Source organism: Miniopterus schreibersii (genome assembly GCF_964146895.1).
Source record: "Miniopterus schreibersii genome assembly, chromosome: X".
Taxonomy (NCBI): domain Eukaryota; kingdom Metazoa; phylum Chordata; class Mammalia; order Chiroptera; family Miniopteridae; genus Miniopterus; species Miniopterus schreibersii.
In genome coordinates, this window is record NC_138104.1 from 45,013,676 (window position 1) to 45,034,146 (window position 20,471).

At 34.5% G+C, this 20,471-nt stretch overlaps 1 protein-coding gene across 2 annotated transcripts in view; it reads left to right on the forward strand.

Annotated features, from left to right (window-relative positions):
- The window catches only part of RPS6KA6 (ribosomal protein S6 kinase A6), a 209,590-nt gene that overhangs the window by 87,369 nt on the left and 101,750 nt on the right, over window positions 1-20,471 (forward strand). For both annotated transcript variants that reach the window (XM_081126032.1, XM_081126031.1), the window contains exons 7-8: window positions 13,969-14,075; window positions 14,368-14,405. In XM_081126032.1, the coding sequence (XP_080982158.1) occupies window positions 13,969-14,075; window positions 14,368-14,405 (145 nt within the window). The remainder of the gene's footprint in view (window positions 1-13,968; window positions 14,076-14,367; window positions 14,406-20,471) is intronic.

The window sequence follows — 20,471 nt, forward strand, 5'->3', positions numbered from 1 at the left end:
TACTAATATGTAGTCGCTCCTAGATAATGTTCCATGTACACTTATAAAGAATGTATACTTTGATGCTTTGAGTTAAAATGCTCTTAAGACATCAATTAAATCCATCTGGATACTTGTTTGTGTCATTTAAGGACGCTGATTCCTTCTCGATTTTATGTCCCAAAGATCTATCCATTGATGTCAATGGGGTGTTAAAATCCCCTACTATGACTGTATTACTGTCGATCTCTCCCTTTATGTCTACCAAGGTTTGCTTTACTTATTTTGGTGCTCCTATGTTGGGTGTATAAATGTTTACAAGGCTTATATCCTCTTGTTAGATTACTCCCTTTATTATTTTGTAGTATTCATCTTTGTCTCTTACTGTAGCCTTTATTTTAAGTCTATTTTGTCAGATATAAGCATTGCTACTCCAGTTTTTTAAAAATTTCCTTTTGCATGAAATATCTCTTTCCATCCCTTTACTTTTAGTCTGTATGCACTTTTTGTTCTGAGTAAGATTTCTTATAGACAGCATATATATGACTCTTGTTATCTTATCCATTCATCTACCCTAAATCTTTTGATTGGAGCATTTAAGCCATTTACATTTACAGGGATTGTTTATTGCCATTTTAGTCTTTTAACTATGTGCCTCTTTTCCCCTTGTCCTCCTTCTCCTCCTCTTCCTCCTTTTCCTCCTTATCTTCTTCCTCTTCTTCCTCTTCCTCCTCCGTCTCCTTCTTCATCTTCTTGACCCTTTAACTTTTCTTGTAATACTGTTTTGGTGGAAACAGATTCCTTTAAATTTTTCTTGTCTGGGAAGTTCTTTATTTCTTTTCCAATTTTAAATGATAGCCTTGCTGCATAAGTAGTCTTTGTTGTAGGTCCTTGCTTTTTATCCCTTTGAATATTTTGCCAATTCCTTCTGGCCTGAAATATTTCTGGTGAGAAATCAGCTGACACTCTTATGGGAGCTTGCTTTTAAGTAACTAACTGTCTCTCTCACTTCTTTTAAGATTCTCTCTGTTAACATTTGCCATTTTAATTATGATATATCTTGGTGTGAACCTCTTTGGATTCATCTTGTTTTGCACTCTCTGCACTTCCTGGACTTGTGTGTCTTCTTCCTTCACCAGGTTAGGAAAGTTTTGGTCATTATTTCTTCAAATAGTTTTTCTTCTCCTTCTGGTACCCTTGTGATGCAGATGTTGTTATGCTTCATACTGTCCCAGAGGTAAATTAAATTATCCTCATTTATTTTTAATTATTTTTTTTTCTGCTCTGATTTGGTGTTTTCTACTACCTTGTCTTTCATATCATTAATTTGATACTCTGTTTCATTCAACTTTCTTTTTTTTCCTTCTAGTGAATTCTTCATTTCAGATATTTTATCCTTCATTTCTTACTGGTTCTCTTTTATGGTTTTTATGTTGTAGTTCTAAGTTTCTTGAGCATTTTTATAATCATATTTTTGAACTTTATATATGATAAATAGCTTGTCTCCATTTCATTTAGCTCTTTTTGTGGAGATTACTCTTGTTCTTTTATTTAGGTCATGCTTTTTTGTTTCCTCATTTTGGCTTCCTCTTGTGTTTGTTTCTATGCATTAAGTAGGTGTCTATGGCACCCAGTCATGATAAGGTGGCCTTTTGTAGTAGGTGTTCTATGAGACCCATATGTGCAGTCACATTAATCACCTGAGCTTTTTGCTCCAGGAATATCCCTTCTGTGGGTTATATGGTCCCTTTTATAGTAATTGAGTCTTGATTGCTATTGCCTGTTTATGGGTAGGGTCAAACCTGAGGCTGGCTGACTACAAGGACCAACCCTGACCACACTGTATGAGCTGGTGTATATGTGCTGACCACATGAAGCATAATTCACCTCAGCAAGGTCTGGTTCCTGCCAAGATCTCCCTTTGGCTAAGCTGTTTCTGAAGCTAATTGGATCATTCTCTGATGTTGTCTGTAGTTGGTCACTGAGTGTGTTGGTTTTGGGCCTCTTGGGAGGGACTGTGGTGCAGACCAATGTCAGATGCTGCTTGTTACTCACCCTGGATAACCTGTTTGGAGATATAAAGTGATCCACAGTTTATTACTTCCTCTGCTGGACCTGGGTGTGCATGGGAATGACCAAGCTGCGTACCAAACACCAGGCCAGGGGCAAGTCAGCTAACGTACCAAAGTACCTCGAGATCTGCTTTCACCTGCCTCTGCCTGCCTGCTTCCTCTTAGGCTCAGCCACTGAAAGAAGATCTGGAGGTACTCGAGTTGCTTGATATAGATTCTCATTGAATCGCCATGTAAGGGCAAGTGGTGTTCACCTGATCAATACAGCTCATACAGGCTCAGACTCGGTGCCAGTGGTGAGTCTGAAGCCAGTCAGCAAACGTCCCAGGGTATACCAAGTATAACTGCCGCTAACTGTGTATTCACACACCCTTGTGGTGGGGTTGTGTCTCAGGGAGTTGCCAAAGTGAGGCCAGCAGACTTATCAGGACCAAACCAAATGAGATTTTGCCATGTGAAGGGATAGCTCTGCAACGGTTGGGCATGCTAGAGAAAAATGGCCCCTGTCCTAGAGCCACACAACTCAGACTGTCGCAGATTGTGCCAGGAGCTAGATCTCAGCAGAGCAGGGCTGCCAGGATTTTGGAGGTTGGGACTAGTGGATTTTCTGTGAGTGGGAGTTACCTGTCATGCTTGCAGAAGGTGCGGGGAGTAGCCCCTCTCTCAGAGTCAAACAACACAGTTGTCCCAGGTTCTGCCTTGAACTCAGCAGGATGGAACCAACAGGAGACTGGAGGGTGGAGCTGCCTGCAGCCAGGAGAGTGGGGCTAGAGGATCTCCCATGATCAGGAACTGCCAGTCAGGTTGTGGGAAGGTGGGAGGAATGTTCCCCACCCAAAGCCACACAACTCAGTCACTGACACCCCCTGAGTCTGCCCAGACCTCTGTACTCAGGTCCAGACAGCTGACTCCTCAGCAGGGCACAAGCTCCACAAGGTTGGTCTATAAGAAGTCAAGAGTATGGGGCTATTGCATTCTCTCAGGCTGATTCCATAAGGAGAGGAGTGCTCCTTTCAAGGAAGATGGCATCTGCAGTATGGGAGAGTGACTCAGCACAGATATCCTGGATGCTGTCCCTTCAGCTTTCTCCACAGAACTAAAACCCCAGTCTCTCCTCAAAGTATTCTAGTCTGATCAGCCCTACTTCTGCAGGAGCCCAGGGCATGTGGCTGCAAATGAAAATTTTTTCATTGGCCCTTTAAAATGTTACTTTTTTCTCTAGTAGACTTCTTTCTCATTGGTGGACAGAATCCCCACTGATTTTCACAGCCAGATGTAATGTGGTTGCTTCTTCCCGGCTGTGGTGCTCTGGGTTGGGGAGCTCCGCTTGGCATTGAGACCCCACACTTTTCAGGGGGAACCTTGGCAGCTAAGATTTCCCTCCTGAACCTCAACTGCCACCCATGGGAGCAGAGCTAACCCTTTTCATGTCTTCGCCCTTCCTACCAGTCTAGATATTGTTTATTTAAAAAATTTTTTTTTTAAAAATATATCTTTATTGATTTCAGAGAGAGGAAAGGAGAGGGGGTGACAGACATAGAAACATCAATGATGAGAGAGTCATTGATCGAGCCCACAACCAGGGCATGTGCCCTGACCGAGAATCGAACCCCGATCGCCTGGATCCTAGGTCCATGCTCAACCGCTGAGCCACGCCCGGACGGGCAGATATTGTTTCTTTAAACCCTTGGTTATAAGGCTGCTTCAGCTAGCCTTCAGTTGGTTATTTAGGTTCATTGCTCTGTATTTAGTTGTAATTCCAGTTTGGTCCTGGGAGGAGATGAGTGTAGCTTCCACTTACTTCTCTGCCTTCTTGGATCTGTCCCAGGTTTTTCTTTTTCCTTTCCTTCTCCCTTCTCCCTTCTCCCTTCTCCCTTCTCCCTTCTCCCTTCTCCCTTCTCCCTTCTCCCTTCTCCCTTCTCCCTTCTTCTCCCTTCTCCCTTCTTCTCCCTTCTCCCTTCTCCCTTCTCCCTTCCCCCTTCTCCCTTCCCTTCCCTTTTCCCTTTCCATTCCTTTTCCCTTTTCTTTCCTTTTCTTCTTTCCTTTTCTTTTCTTGTGTGATTACTATGGTGGGACTTTCAATACTATTTTGAGTAAGAATGATGAAAGTGGGCATCCTTGCCGTGTTCTCTATCTTAGAGAAAAATATTTTGGTTTTTTATCATTGCATATGATATTGGCTGTGGGTTTGTCATATGTGACCTTTAATATGTGAGCTATGTTTCTTCTATACCTACTTTATTTACCCTTTTTTGATAAATGAATGTTGAATATTTTTCAAATGCATTTTCTGAATCTATTGAGATGATCATATGGTTTTTGTCTTTCATTTTATTTGTGTGGTTTATCATTTTGATTGATTTACAGATACTGAACCATTTATGCAGCTTTGGAATAAATTCTACTTGATTATGATATGTGATCTTTTCAGCGTATTGCATAATTTGGTTTGCTAATACTATGTTGACGATTTTTGCCTCTATGGTTTTTAGGGATATTGGCCTGTATTTTTTTTTTTTTTATAGTGTCTTTGTGTGATTTTGTTGTCAGGGTAATGCTGGCCTTGTAGAATGAGTTTCCAGACATTACTTCCTCTTTAATTTTTTGGCATAGTTTGAGAAGGATAGGTATTAATTTTTCTGAATGTTTAGAGTTTGTCTCTTCCCAATTAAATCACAGAAAATTATATGTTTCTATGAATTCATCCATTTGTTCTAGGTTGCCCAATTTGTGGGTGTGTAATTGTTCATAGAATTCTCTTACAACTTTTTTATTTCGGTGATATCAGTTGTTCCTCTTTCATTTCTGATTTTTTAAATTTGAATCTTCTTTCTTTTTGTCTTTATTTTTTATAATGCTTTATTAAATTTATTGGGGTGACAATGGTTATATGTGAACATATAGGTTTCAGGTGTGGGTTTCTGTGTTACAAGATCTGTATATTGCTCTATGTACCCTTCACCATATATTAGGACCCCCTTTCCTCTGGCAACCAGCACACTTCTGTTTGTGTCCATGAGTTTCAGTTTTATATCCCACATATGAGTGAAATTGTATGGTTCTTAGCTTTTTTTGGCTGAATTATTTCACTTAGCATAATATTCTCAAGGTCCATCAATGTTGTTATGAATGGCAGTATTTCGTTCTTTCTTCTGGTTGAGTAGTATTCCATTGTGTACATGTACCACATTTTCTTTATCCAGTCCTCTATCACTTGACACTTTGGTTGTTTTCATGTCTTGGCAACTGTGAATAATGCTGCAATGACCTCTTTTTTTCTAAATGGGCGTGGCTAAAGGTTTATCTTTTTTTTTTTTTATCATTTAAAGAACCAATTCTTTGTTTTGCTGATCTTTTTATTCTTTTGAAGTCTCTATTTCATTTATTCAAGTATAGGTCCTTTTACATGTTTTTTATCAGGTTGAGAAAGTTGTCTTCTATTACTAGTTTCTTGAGAGTTTTTATCAGGAATGTACATTAGATTTTATCAGATTGTTTTTCTGCAGTTACTGATATGATCATATGTTTTTAATCTTTTAAAATCTTTTAGTATGGTGAATTATATTGGTTAATTGTCAAATAGTGAAGAAATCTTGTATCTGTGGATGAACACCACATAGTCCCAATATATTACCTTTTTTGAATATTGTTGAATGATATTTGCTAAACGTTTGTTAATAATTTTTGTAATATGTTTTTATGAGGGGTATTTGACTGTAGTTTTCTTGTATTGTTTATGCCTAGTTTTGATGTCAGATCAATTCTGGTTTCATAGAAAGAGTTGGGTAGTGTTTTTTACTCCAGTTTTCTGGATGAGTTAAATATTAAATTGTCATTGAATGGTTGGTAAATGTTCACCAGTGTAACCATCTGGATGTGGTTTTTTAATGGTAAGATGTTGAACTACAAAGTCAATTTATTTAAACGTCTTGGGGCTGTTTATTTTACCTTTCTTTTTGAATGAGCTTTGGTATCTCATGTCTTTTAAGAAATTTGTCCATTTCATCAAAGTTATCTAATTCATTGTCATGAAGTTGTTCATAATATTCTCTTAGTATCCTCTTTATGAGTTGTAGAATCATTAGTTATGTTGGTATCATCATTACTGGTGTTGTTATTTTGTCTTCTCTGTTTTTCATCCTGCTTAGCCTTACTAGAGATTTATCAATTTTATTTTCCTCATAGAACCAAACAGATTTTGGTTACACTGATTTTCTCTATTGTATTTCTATCATCTTCTATTTCATTGTTTTCCAATTTAATCTGTATTCACTCATTTTTCAGGTTTCTTTGTGTTTCACTAGATTTTCTGTTTTTTAAGATGGAGGGCAAAGTTATTGATTTGAGACCTTTCTTCTTTTCTAATATAGGTGTGTAGTGTTACAAATTTCCCTCTAAATAATGCTTTAATGTAATCTCACAAATTTTTCTATGTGATGTTTTTCTTTTCTTTCAGTTCAACATAATTTCTGATTTCTTTTTATTTCTTCTTTGATTTATGGGGTATTTAAAAATATGTTATTTAATTTGCAAATATTTAGGCATTTTTTAAATAACTTTCTATTATTGACTTTAAATTTAATTTCACTGTGGTCATAAAGCATACTTTGTATGACTTATGATTTGAATTATTTTACATTTATGTTTCAGAATATGGTATATTTTTGTAAATGTTCCATGTGCACTTGAGAAGAATGTGTATTCTCCTCTTGGATATCGGAAGGTTCTATAGATGTCAGTCAGATCAAGTTGGTTGATAATGGTATTAAGTCTACTTAATATTCTTTCTAACTTTTTGCCTGTGTGTTCTGTAAATTTTTGAGAGACAAGTATTGAAACCTTTGTCTATAGTTATGGAGTTATCTATCTCTTCTTAAATTTATGTCAATTTTTGGTCCATGTGTTTCAAAGTTCTGTTATTACATGGTAAACCTTTAGGATTATCATTCCCTCTTGAAAAATTGACCTCTTTATTATTATGAGATGACTTATTTTATCCCTATAATGTTCATTGCTTTGAAATCTACTTTCATATTAATATAGTCACTCCAGCTTTTTATTTTTTTAACTAGGGTTAGCTTGATATATTGTTTTTCAAAAATTTATTTAATCTACTTGTGTATTTATACTTAATGTGCAATACTTAAGGCAACCAATAACTAACTGTCCTTGCTTGTAATCTATTTTTAATACCTGTGCTTTTTAATTTGGGTGATTGATTGTTGCATATAATTATTAATGTAGGTAGGTTAAAAATCTCCTATCTTTTATTTGTGTGTTTTTAAAATTTATCTTTAGTGTTGAAAGTACTACAGATTTCCCCTTTTTCCCCCTATTGGCCTCCTCCCACCTACTCCTACCCCCTCCATAGGCCTTTACTGCACTATTCCTGTGTCCATGGGTTATGCATACATGCATGCATATAAGTTCTTTGGTTCATATCTGCCCCCCATTCCTTCTGTGAGTCGTCTGTCTGTTGCATTCTTCTATATCTGTGGATTTATTCTGTTTGTCAGTTTCTTTTGTTCTTTAGATTCCACGTATAAGTGAAATCAAGTGATATTTATCTTTCTCTGGCTGGCTTATTTCACTTAGCTTAATCCTCTCTAGGTCCCTCCAAGTTGTCTCAAAGGATAAGAGATCCTTCTTTTTTACAGCTACATAGTATTACACTGTGTAAATGTAGCACAACTTTTTTATCCACTCATCTACTCATGGGCACTTGAGCTGTTTCCAGATCTTAGCTATTGTAAATAATGCTGCTATGAACATAGGGGTGCATATATTCTTTCTGATTAGTGTTTCAGGCTTCTTAGGATATATTGTTAGAAGTGGGATCACTGGGTCAGATGCCAGTTACATTTTTAATTTTTTGAGGAAACTTCAAACTGTTTTCCATAGTGGGCACACCATTCTGCATTCTCACTAGCAGTGTACTAGGGTTCCCTTTTCTCCACATCTCCACCAGCACTTGTTGTTTGTTGATTTATTGATGATAGCCATGCTGGCTGGTGTGAGGTGGTACCTCATTGTGGTTTTAATTTACATCTCTCTAGTGATTGAGCATTATTCTACCAATCCATGAACATAGTGTGTTCTTCCACTTGTTTATATCTTCTCCTATCTCTTATTACAATGTTCTGTAGTTGTGTTTGGGGGGGAGGGGTGTTTATTTTTTATTGTTTGGTTGTACCTGTTCTTCATCCTCCTCCCTATTTTCCTACCTTATTTTCCCATTGTTATTTTTTTCTGTGGTTGACTCTTTATCTACAACACTTGTGTTATTTTAGGAGTTGCTTTAGGGTTTGTAGTATAAATCTTAAAATTTTTTAAAATTGATTTTATAGAATGGAGGGGAGAGAGAGACAGAGAGACATTGATATGAGAGAGAATCATCCATTGGTTGCTTCTCACACATGCCCTGACTGGGGATCGAACCTGGATATGTGCCCTGAACTTGAATCAAACCCCCCACTTTTTGGTGTGTGAGACAATGCTCCAACTAACTGAGCTATACAAGCCAGGGTTATAGTATAAATCTTTAACTCAGGAGTCAGGTATTTATCGTCTCATGTCTCATGCTAAATATGGCCAATTATTTTAAATATATAGTTTTATTGGAACACTGCTCCACCCATTTGTTTAAGTATTGTCTGTGGCCTCTTTTGTGCTTCAATGGAAGTGTAATTGTATGGTAATTTTATATTGGGTGGCAGGCGTTATTAGTTTAATTTTCTTGTACTCTAAATACTTATGTTTTTCTTATAGCTAGTATCTAGCTTTGTTCTGGGATGCAGTTAACCTTTTAAGTCTTGTTTTTAGTCTATGTTATGTGGAACCAGAGCAGAATTTACTCTAGGATTAATTTTTTCCAATACTGAATCATGACTCTTCTTAGTACTCTAAACAACACCATGTAGATTACAAAGATTTTTACTCTTACTGATGGAAACAGGCCCTATCCTGGTCATTTGCAGGTTCTGTGTATTATTTCATTTAATCCTTTAGGGTTGTTTATTTCCTGAGTTCAGGTAGTTTCCTCATATCCATGATTGGCAATATTTTTACTGGATGACAGACATTCTGAAATTTACCTTGTTAGATGATGGATATTTTTGTATTCTTATAAATATTATTGAGCTTTGGTCAAGAATGTGGAGCTAGTTTGATTCTTTCATTCAGGTTGTTAAACTGGATCAAAGCAGCATTTAATCACAGGTTAATTTTTCTCTACTCTGAAGCAATCTTATACCCTGTGAATTATGAAGTTCTCTGCTCTGGCCAGAGTTAACAGGAATTCTTTCTGGCCTTGTGCGAGTTCCATGGATCAGTTCCTTTAATTCTTTCATTGGTTATTTTCCTGGATCAAAATAGTTTCCTCACTCACATGTGTTGATCATTTCTCTACTGTGTAGTTGAGGAAGATCATATATATATAACTCTACTCTTCTCTATGTCTGCAATTTTCCCTTCTGTGCTCTAGCTTGTGAATTCTACCCTTCTTGTCTCCCCAGACTCTCAGCTTTGTCTCATCAACTCAGGGAGTCTTCCAGACTCTGCCTGACTTAGCCGTCCCTGCACTGCTGCTTGAAAACTTTCCAGGTAGTAAGCTAGGACAGTTGTAGGGCTTATCTCGTTTGTTTCCCATCTTTCAGTATTCACTGTCTTTTTGTTGCCTGATGTTTAATGTCTTGAAAGGTGTCATTTCATATATTTTGTCCTGTGCTTTACTGGTTTCTGGTGGGAGAGGAAATCCTGTCCTTGTCTACTTCATTTTGTCTTAAAGTGGTATTCTGGGGGGTAGCACTTTAATTGTGTGAATGTGGTTCAACATCTCCCTTGCAGAATTAAAATGTTGAGTGGGGGGGGGGGAGCTACTATCGAATCCCAGAACTTAGGAAGTTGCTCTGAAAAAGGAACAATGTGCTTCTGGGATGCTAGCCAATGCTAAAGTGGCTAAGGGCTCTGGCTTATGTATGTTTTCCTTCAGTGCAGATTATACCATGCATGAACACAGACTGTGATCTTGGTATATTGTTTACTATACAACAGAATTCAGTATATGGTAGAGTCTGTGTAGGACCCCCTTCCAAGGAGGTTCTTTAAAGGACCTTGTTAAAAGCTGGTCCCAAGACATAGAGGGACAAAGAGCATAACAAAGCTCCAATATTCATGATTTCTTGAGTTAGACTGTAGAAGTGTCAAGAATATGTTTGAGAATTCTTGTAGTTATTTCTAATTTTCTTTTAAACTCTTCAGACCTCCATTCTCGATGTGGGACTATCTAAACCCATACTAGCACAGAGATGCAGTCAGTAAGTTTTGATTCCTAAGTCTGGAATATTAGGTAAGAGCAAGCATTTTAAATGAATTTCCCAAAAGACAATAAATTAGTATATGCATTGAACAGGGTTTGAAAAATGATTTTATGGTTACTTCTGTAGAAAGCTTATTAATAAGAAGTTGTTTATTGGTTATACTTCACTTGTGTGTACAAAAACTGTTATATCATCCAAAATGAGGACTTTTTATTTATGTCTTATAAAAAGACATTATATTTTTATGTGTTAAAGAATTTTATAATGTGCCTCATGTGTATTTTGAGGGGGATGGTATCTCCTCAAATTTCTCTTTTCTAAAATACACATGCACACAAATACACAAAACTCTTAAGTCATGCCCTACTTTGCTAATATAAAGAAAATATATTGGAATCAGTGACTGATAATGGTAAAGTTGCCAATTCTTCCAGAATTAATTTATAGACTTAAGAAATTCCAAACAAATTATCAATAGGAATTTTTGTTTGTTTGAAATTGACAGAATGATTTTGCCAGCTTATCTGGAGAAGGAAACAAATGAAAAATACCAAGACATTTTAAAAATAAAGAACACTCTTTTCTTGCTCTACCTCTTGTTTAAAACTTTATAAAGCTGCTGTTATCAACAAAACATCATATTTATCAACACAAGATTAGACACATGCTGTATAGCCCAGTAATATTCTGGTATATATGACTTATGTTATTATGGTAGAAAATGTATCAGAAGTTAATGACAAAGAGATTGATTGTTTAGTAAACAGTATATGAGAAATTGGTTACATATTACAAAAAAATAATCATTTTAAAATATCATGTCTACCCAAAGTTAAATTTTACTTATGTTAAAGTGCTAAATCTGAGAAAGTAATAATTCTATATGAAAATGCAGCTGAATGTGTAGTTGACCATTGAACAGAGGTCTCCTTAATCATTAAAGTAATGAAGGAAAATCACATCGAAATGACATATAAATTTGACTACATAAAATTGTGAATTATTGAACATCAAAAGACAACATAAGTTGGGGAAAATACTAACAAGTAATATAAGGGAGAACTGACATTTTTAATATTTGAAGGGCTTACATTAACTGAAAAAACAGTGAGTCCATACTGAAAAATAGGTAGAAACATTACTGATAACTTATTAAACATGAAGAAACTTATTAGACACGAAGAAAATATATAGCTTAACAATGAAAATTTAAATTAAAGCAATTGATGCCATTTTTTGTATATCAAATTAGAAAATATTTTTAAAAGGATAATATTCAGTGCTATCATGGACATGGTAAGACAAATGCTTTTATAAACTGCTGATGGGAGTGGGAATTATTATAACCCTTTTGGAAAGTAATTTTTAGTGTATGTCAAGAAAATTGGACTATTTCTTCTCCTTGACCTAATATTTCTTATTTCTCAGGAACTCATATTGGGGAAATAATCATAAATGTCAAAATACATGTGCATATTGAATAATTTTTTTAATTAGTGAAAAACTGGAAATAACCTAAATGAACATTTAGGTAAATTATGGTAAATTGGTATGTTGATCTTATAACATGATTGAAACCTCTTTATAAATAAGTTTTAAAGATATAAGACAATGCTTATGATATAATAAGTAGGGGAAAAGGAGGCTACTAAATACTGTGCGTGTGTATATATATGTATTTATATAAACATTGTATGATATCGAATGTGTTAAAACACACTCATATACACATGCACATATATACATACATACATAAACGATTTGATTGAGGATCAGACAGCAAAAGACTAGCAAGGCTTACCTCAGGGTACTGGGAACTTTAGATTATTTTCATTTTGGGTGTATTTATGATAGAATGACTAGTGAATTGAAAGCATTAATGGTAGTGAACCTAAAACTAAAAAAAAAAAAAATGAGTGTAACACAACATATGGCAGAAGCGGCTTATGGTAAAGGGTTAGTTCTTAGGGAGAAGTATTCCTGAGTTCAAATCCTGGGCCTGCTATGTTATTCTGGGCAAGTTAGTTCATCACTGAATCTCTAAATGTAAGGCGATGATAATACCTATCTCATAGCATTGCTTGGAAGATTGTAATAACCTAATGAACGTAAAGTCACTGGCATGTAATTTCTACTTAGTAAGTTTCTTATTTGCATCCATCATGAGGCTTTCCACAGAGAAAACTTTATGACAAATAATATGCTTGTCATAAACAGTAACCTAAGCATAGTTTTTTAATTTAGAGTTTGAAGGATTTTTAAACTTTCAAAGATTTTTAGAGTTTAGGGTTTTCTTATATGTTAAGTTTCAAAGAACATTTTTATTAGCCTTCCTCAGAAGTTAAAGTAACAAGTATTTTTATTCTTAATAAAATATCAAGTTAAAATGATGTTCTCATACTTTTACCATTATATCAAATGAACTCTCTTGAAACTTAGATAATAGACAATATTTTTCTATAAATCATTTTTAAAAGTAGGTCGAGTATCAAAATTTACTTTTATCTGCTCTTTCTCTGCAATTTTAGTAGTAACCTGAATCTGAATTGTGTAATTCAGTGGCCATAACTTTTCATGGGCAAGCCAGTTATAAGACCTTTATGATATTTCATTCAAATTTTACCCTTTCCTAATAATCCAGAGATTTATTTAATGAAAATAACCAATTTCTAGACAAGTTAGTTGTTTTGCCAATTGGAAGCCCTTTATAAACCTTAAAAATTACATCTAATGGTTGAGTAGTGCCCATTTTGTCTGTAAATTAACACTCACTTATGAATGAATATAGATGTAAATCTATAATAATAATACCTCATGGTTGCACACATAGCATTTTACAATTTATGAAGTTTTTCCCCACACATGAACTACAGCAACCTTGTTAGATAAACTGATATTGTTATCCTTATTTGATAGGTTTAGAAATCGAAGTCCAGAGGGCTAAGTGACATGTCATACATTACACTCTTAATTCTGTTTCCAAGTCCAGTGCTCTTTTCATATCATCGTAACAGCTCTATTCCCACGCACAAAAAAGATTGAGAAATACGGTGCCATTAAACTCACGTATTTTATTAGCAGAAGAAGCCTGGAGCTACCCTTTAAGTCAGAGATTTGGTTTAGGACTTTGTTTAATATGAGTTACTAATTTAATACCTTGTGTTGGTATATTAGAAGCTTTGAGTTAATAGAGCTGCTCAAAGAGAAAAATCTGAGATGTAATAGACAGTGAAAGAAAAAAAAATGTAGAAATAGTGGAATTGCCAATGTTAAGCCAAAATATCCTATATACCTCAAAGATCCTACAGGTATCACTGTATTGTAGTAGAGTACTAAAATTAATAATTGTATTAAAATAAAGGTAAAACCTATATAGTGCATTCAGTGTAAGATATATAAACTGTATAATATGTTTTAAGAAGATTTATATTACAATAGTTAATATTGAAGAAGGTTCTTAAAGGGGTTAGTTCAATCTGTCTACTTCTCATATTTCTTTTTTGCAAGATTTGTCTGTTTACTGGTTTTTAAAGAAGTAAATTTTTAAAAATACAATATTGAAAAAAATGATCAAATGGTAAATTATTATTTTATTTTAGGTTTTGTTTACAGAGGAAGATGTGAAATTCTACCTTGCAGAATTAGCCCTTGCTTTGGATCATCTGCACCGATTAGGAATTGTGTATAGAGACCTGAAGCCAGAAAAGTACAGTTGTATTCTCCTTATATATCCCTATTACCAGTGTTATATAATGACTTTTTTGTCCATTAAGTCTTTTATTTTAAAGATTATATGAAAAAATATATATGAATTTTACAACTATATGAAACATACAAAAAGTAATCTTCATAACATACCCATTGATTTTTCAAATAATCATTTAATTTGTTCCAGTATTTCAAATAGATACCTATTTTAATTTTGTGATGATTTTTTATGAAATGTTTTATATAACCTATTTTATTCCATCTTATTGAATGCGAATTTTGATTTACAGCATTTTGCTTGATGAAATAGGACATATCAAGTTAACAGGTATGCAAATTTCCTTATTCTACCTTAAGCTTGTTTTATATTTTTCATTATTTTAATATTTATTTATCTAAGCCTGTTTTCTTTTTTCTTCTTTCTTGATTTAATTTGCATATTATTTGTCTCATTTGTGTACTAAAATTCATTTAAAGGGTACATAAGATAGCTCTCAATATGTTTTAATTATAAAACCAAATAATTATACAATAAAGTTGCTGTCCTAATTCAGAAATGGCATTTGGTTTTCTAGGTAAAAACACATAATCTTAGTTTCAGTCTAGAATGAAAGGTTATCGTAAGTAGTTATCACATTTGAAATACAGTGAATTATAAACTTTTAAACCAAGTGTTTATAATCAAAGATTAATTTTGTTCTTTATTTGCAAAACATTTTTTATTTTATATTGAGGGTTTATACACTGTGCTAATCCTCACAGGCTTCATAGACACAAAGTATACTCATTATACCATTTAAAAAAACATTTTATTTTGAAATAACTATCGATTTACAGTAAGTTGCAAAAATAGTACTGAGAGGTCCTGTGCACCCATAACCCAGCTTCTCTCAATGGTGACATCTTATAAAGCTGCATTTCATTATTAAACCCAGGAAACTGGTACATTAAAGTAACTAGAGTATATAATTTACTTGGATTTTACTAGTTTTCACATACATTTGTTTTTGTTCATCTGTGTATAATCCTATGACTTATAAAAAAAAATCTGTATTGATTTCAGAGAGAGGAAAGGAGAGGGAGAGAGAGAGAGAGAGATAGAAACATCAATGATGAGAGAGCCATCATTGATCGGCTGCCTCCTGAATGCCCCTGACTGGGAATCTAGCCTGCAACCTGGGCATGGGCCCTGACCGGGAATCAAACCTCGACCTCTTGGATCCTAGGTTGATACTCAACCACTGAGCCACGCCTGGCCAGACATTCTAGGACATTTTATCACATATACAGAGTTCAATACCACCAGGAGAATCAATATGCAAAACTGTCCTATAGCCTGGCCAGGCATGGCTCAGCGGTTGAGCATCGACCTAGGACCCAGGCGATCGGGGTTTGATTCCCGGTCAGGGCCCATGCCCAGGTTGCGGGCTCGATCAATGACTCTCTCATCATTGATGTTTCTATCTCTCTTTTTCCCTCTCTGAAATCAGTAAAGATATATTAAAAAAACAACACTGTCCTACAAACACAAAAGAACTCTATTGTGCTGTCCGTTTATTGTCAAACCCTCCCTCCCTCTTCCCTGACTCCTGGAAACCAATGATCTGTTCTACATGTCTAATTTTGTTATTTTGAGAATATGATATAAATAGAATCATAAATAGTAGTCATATTTCTGGGCATTTGTCCTAAAGGAATAAAACCTTATGTGCACACAAAAACCTACACATGAATTTTCATAGCAGCTCTATTTGTAATAGCACAAGAACTGAATATGTCCTAAATGTCGTTTAAAGAGTGAATGAATAAACAAACTGATACATCCATGCAATGGAATACTACTACCCCACTATAAAAAGAAAAGAATTCGTGATATATACAACAACTTGGATGAATTCTGGGCATTTTGCTGAGTGAGCCAATCTGAAAAGGTTACTTATGTTTTAAATAGAGACTCAATTCTGTATTTAATTATCAGAATGTAAAAACAGATAGAATGAAGATGTGATCTTTACAGTGAATTTTGGACTGGTACACTTTAAAGGTAAGTTGTTTTAAAATTCCTAAGTATACTGCTTCATTGTAAAGATAAAGTATGAAGATGTTAACTTGAAAACTCAAGGAAATGCACTCAAATAAAGTTTAGTGCATCTTATTGATTCATAGCCTCATTCTCTTATTCATATTTAAAAGGATTGAAAGGAAAAGGAAAGAAAAAATATGAAAGACAGATTAGAGTTTTGAGATTTTATAAAATATAGAATTTTTATTTTGTAGTATGCAAATTTTAGTTGAAAAGCTAATTATAATTTGGTTCTTTTCATTTTTTGTTACTAAATTATACCTGTTTGTCAGGGATGAGATAGAAAGGTGGAAAAGAGTAGAATAAATCATACCTATATCTCTCTTCTACATTAAGGTTAATTGGGTGAATAATTATTGCAAATTATTTTATATTTAGTCTTATAAAAGGAATTCTGCTTTTACACCTTTTGGACTTAAACTAGATGAAGAGGGAAGATTAGGTAGAGTCAATTATTTTTTAAAATATAACTTTATTGATTTCAGAGAGAGGAAAGGAGAGGGAGAGAGAGAGATAGAAACATCAATGATGAGAGAGTCATTGATCTACCCACAACCTGGGCATGTGCCCTGACCGGGAATCAAACCCCGATCTCCTGGATCCCAGGTCGACGCTCAACCGCTGAGCCACGCCCGGCCGGGCAGGTAGAGTCAATTTTAATTTATAAATAAGGGACTCAAGGCTTTTAACAGGAAGAAAATTGAATTTATTAGTGTGATATTGGTTAAAACCATACAGGCTTCAAGTGTAAACTCAGCAAAACATCATCTACACACTGCATTGTACACCTATCGCCCAAAGTGAAGTCTCTTTCTGTTTCCATTTATACCCCCTTTCCCTCTGTTACCTCCCCTCACTCCCCTTTCTCTCTGGCTATCACATACTGTTGTCTGAGTGCATGTGAGATTGCATATATAATTTTTTGCTTAATCCCTTCACCTTTTTTCACCCAGCCAACCCTCTCCCCCTGACAACTGTTAGTTTATTCTATGTATATATGCTTCTGTTTCTATTTTGTTTGTTAGTTCATTTTATTCATTAGATTCCACATATAAGTGAACTCATTTGATATTTGTCTTTCTATGACTGGCTTATTTTAGTTAGCATAATAATCTACAGGCCTATCTATGCTGTCCCAAAATGTAACAGTCCCTTCTTTTTTATGGTTAAGTAGAATTCCATAGTGTAAATGTACCATAGCTTTTTTATCCACTCATTTACGGATGGGCACTTGGGCTATTTCCAAATCTTGGCTATTGTAAATAACACTGCAGTGAACTAGGGGCACAAATATTCTTTCAAATAAGGGTCTCCAGTTTCTACAGATATCCCAGAAGTGGAATTACTGGATCAAAAGGCAGTTCTATTTTTAACTTTTTGAGGAAACTCTATACTGTTTTCCATAATGGCTGCACCAGTTTGCATTCCTACCAGCACTTTTCTCTACATCCTCACCAGCACTTGTTATTTGTTGATTTATTTATGATAGCCAATTTGAACAGCGTGAAGTGATATCTCATTGTGTTTTTAATTTGTATCTCTCTGATGATTAGTTACCTTTAACATCTTTTCATATGTCTATTGGCCATCTGTATGTCATCTTGGGAGAAAAGTATATTTAGATCTTTTGCCCAAAAGATTTTAATGGGATTGTTTGTTTTTTTATGTTGAGTTTTATAAGTTATTTATATATTTTGGATATTAACCACTTATCTGATGTATCATTTGTGTACATGATCTCCCATTCAGTATGTTACCTTTTAATATTTTAAATAAATTATTAAGATATATTTTATTTCTAAATAGGGTAGAATGTTTAATAGCATTATGGGTTGAGAAGTTAGACGTTCTTTAACTGACAGCTCTCTTCCCCAGCCCGTCACTGTTGATTTTCAAGTTACCTTTTCGTTCTTTTTCTTTAAATTGAATTTATTGAGGTGACACTGGTTAACAAAATTATAGAGATTTCAGGTGCACAATTATACCACTCTTCATCTGTTCACTGTTTTGTGTGGTCACCACCCCACGTCAAGTCTCCATCCATCAACTTTTATTCTCCCTATATTCTCCTCCACCTCTTCCCTCCTCACCTCCCCCTGGCAATCACCACACTGTTTTTGATGGTTTCATTTGCTGTGCAAAAGCTTTTTAGTTTAATGTAGTCTCATTTCTTTATTTTATTTTTGTTTCCCTTACCCTAGGAGATATACCTGCAAAAATAGTGCTTTGAGAAATGTCTGAAATTTTACTGCCTGTTTCTTCTAGGATTGTTATGGTTTTGTGACTTATATTTAAGTCTTTTATCCATTTTGAGTTTATTCTTGTGTATGGCCTAAGTTAGTGGTCTAGTTTCATTATTTTGCATGTAGCTGTCCTATTTTCCCAACAACATATATGGAAGAGACTGTCTTTACCCCATTGTATGCTCTTACTTCCTTTGTCAAATATTAATTGACCATAAAGTTCAATTTCTGGGCTCTGTATTCTACTCTACTGATCTATATATGCCTGTTCTTAAGCCAGTACCATACTGTTTTGATTAAAATGGCCTTGTAGTATATAGTATGATATCAGGTATTGTGATACTTCCACTTGTTCTTTTTCTCAAAATTGCTGAGCCTATTTAGATTCTTCTGTGGTTCCATATAAATTTTTGGAATAGTTGTTCTAGATCTGTGATGCAAGCCATTGTTATTTTAAATAAGAATTGCATAGAATCTATAGATTGCTTTGGGCACTATGGACATTTTAATTTTTTCCTATCCATGAACATGGTGTATGCTTTCACTTATTTGTATCTTCCTCAATTTATTTCTTCAGTGTTTTATAATTATCTGAGTACGAGTCTTTTAAATCCTTGGTAAAATTTATTCCTAGGTACTTTATTTATTTATTTTTTTGTTGAAATAGTAAGTGGAAATTTTTTTTTTAATTCCTTTTTCTAATAGTTTCATTACAGGTATACAAAAATGCCACCAATTTCTGCATATTAATTTGTAGCCTTCTACTTTACCAAATTTATTTATTAATTTTAGTTTTTTGGTTGAGACTTTAGGATTCTCTATATACAGTATCATATCATCTGCAAATAATGAGTTTTACTTATTCCTTTCCAATTTGGATGCCTTTTATTTCTTTTTCTTTTCTGATTGCTGTGGCTAGATATTTCATTACTATGTTCAATAAGAGTGGTGAAAGTTGACATCCGTGGCTTGTTCCTGATCTTAAGGGAAACACTTTTAGCTTTGCCCATTGAGTATGATATTGGCTGTGGTGTTTCTCATTTATGGCCATTATTATGTGGAGGTGTGTTTCCTCTATTACACTTTGCTGAGAGTTTTTATCATAAATGGGTGCTGGATTTTATCAAATTATTTTTCTGCATATATTTATATGAACATGTGATTTTTATCCTTCATTTCATTGATGTGGTGTGTCACGTTTATTGATTTGCAGGTATAGTACCAACCTTACATCCCCAGAATAAGTCCCACTTGACCATGTCATATGATCTTTTTCATGTATTGCTGGATCCTGTTTGGTAATATTTTGTTGGGGATTTTAACATGTATGTTCATTTGGGATATTGGCCTATAATTTTATTTTTATTTTTATACTATGTCTATCTGGTTTTGGAATTAGGATAATGCTGGCCTCATAAAAATAGCTTGGAAGTCTTCTCTGTTCTTGAGAATTTTTTGGAATAGTTTGAGGATAGGTGTTAGTTATTCCTTGAATATTAGGTAAAATTCACCTGTGAGGCCATCCTGTCCAGGCCTGTCATTTGCTGGCAGTTTATTTGATTACTGCTTCAATTTCATTAATTGTGATCACTCTATTCAGGTTTTCTGATTTTTTCCTGATTCAGTTTTGAAAGACGGTGTGTTTTTAGGAATCTATCCATTTCGCCCAGTTGCTCCAATTTTTTGGTGTGAAGTTCATAGTATTTTCTAACAATCCTTTGTATTTCAGTTGTGTCAGTATTACTGCTCTTTCATTTCTGATTTTATTTATTTGAATCCTGACTCATTTTTGTAGATGAGTCTGGTTAAAGTTTCATCAATCTTGTTTATCTTTTCAATGAAACATCTTCTGGTTTTATTAATCTTTTGCTTTTTTTTCTTTTTTTTTTTTAGACTCTGTGTCACTGATTCCAACTCTGATCTTAATTATTTATTTATTTTTCTACTTACTCTGGGTTTTTTTGTTGTTTTTATTTTAGTTCTTTAAGTATAGTGTTAGATTGTTTATTTGAGATTTTTCTTGCTTCTTCATGCAGGTCTGTAATGAGATGAATTTCCCTCTCAGGAC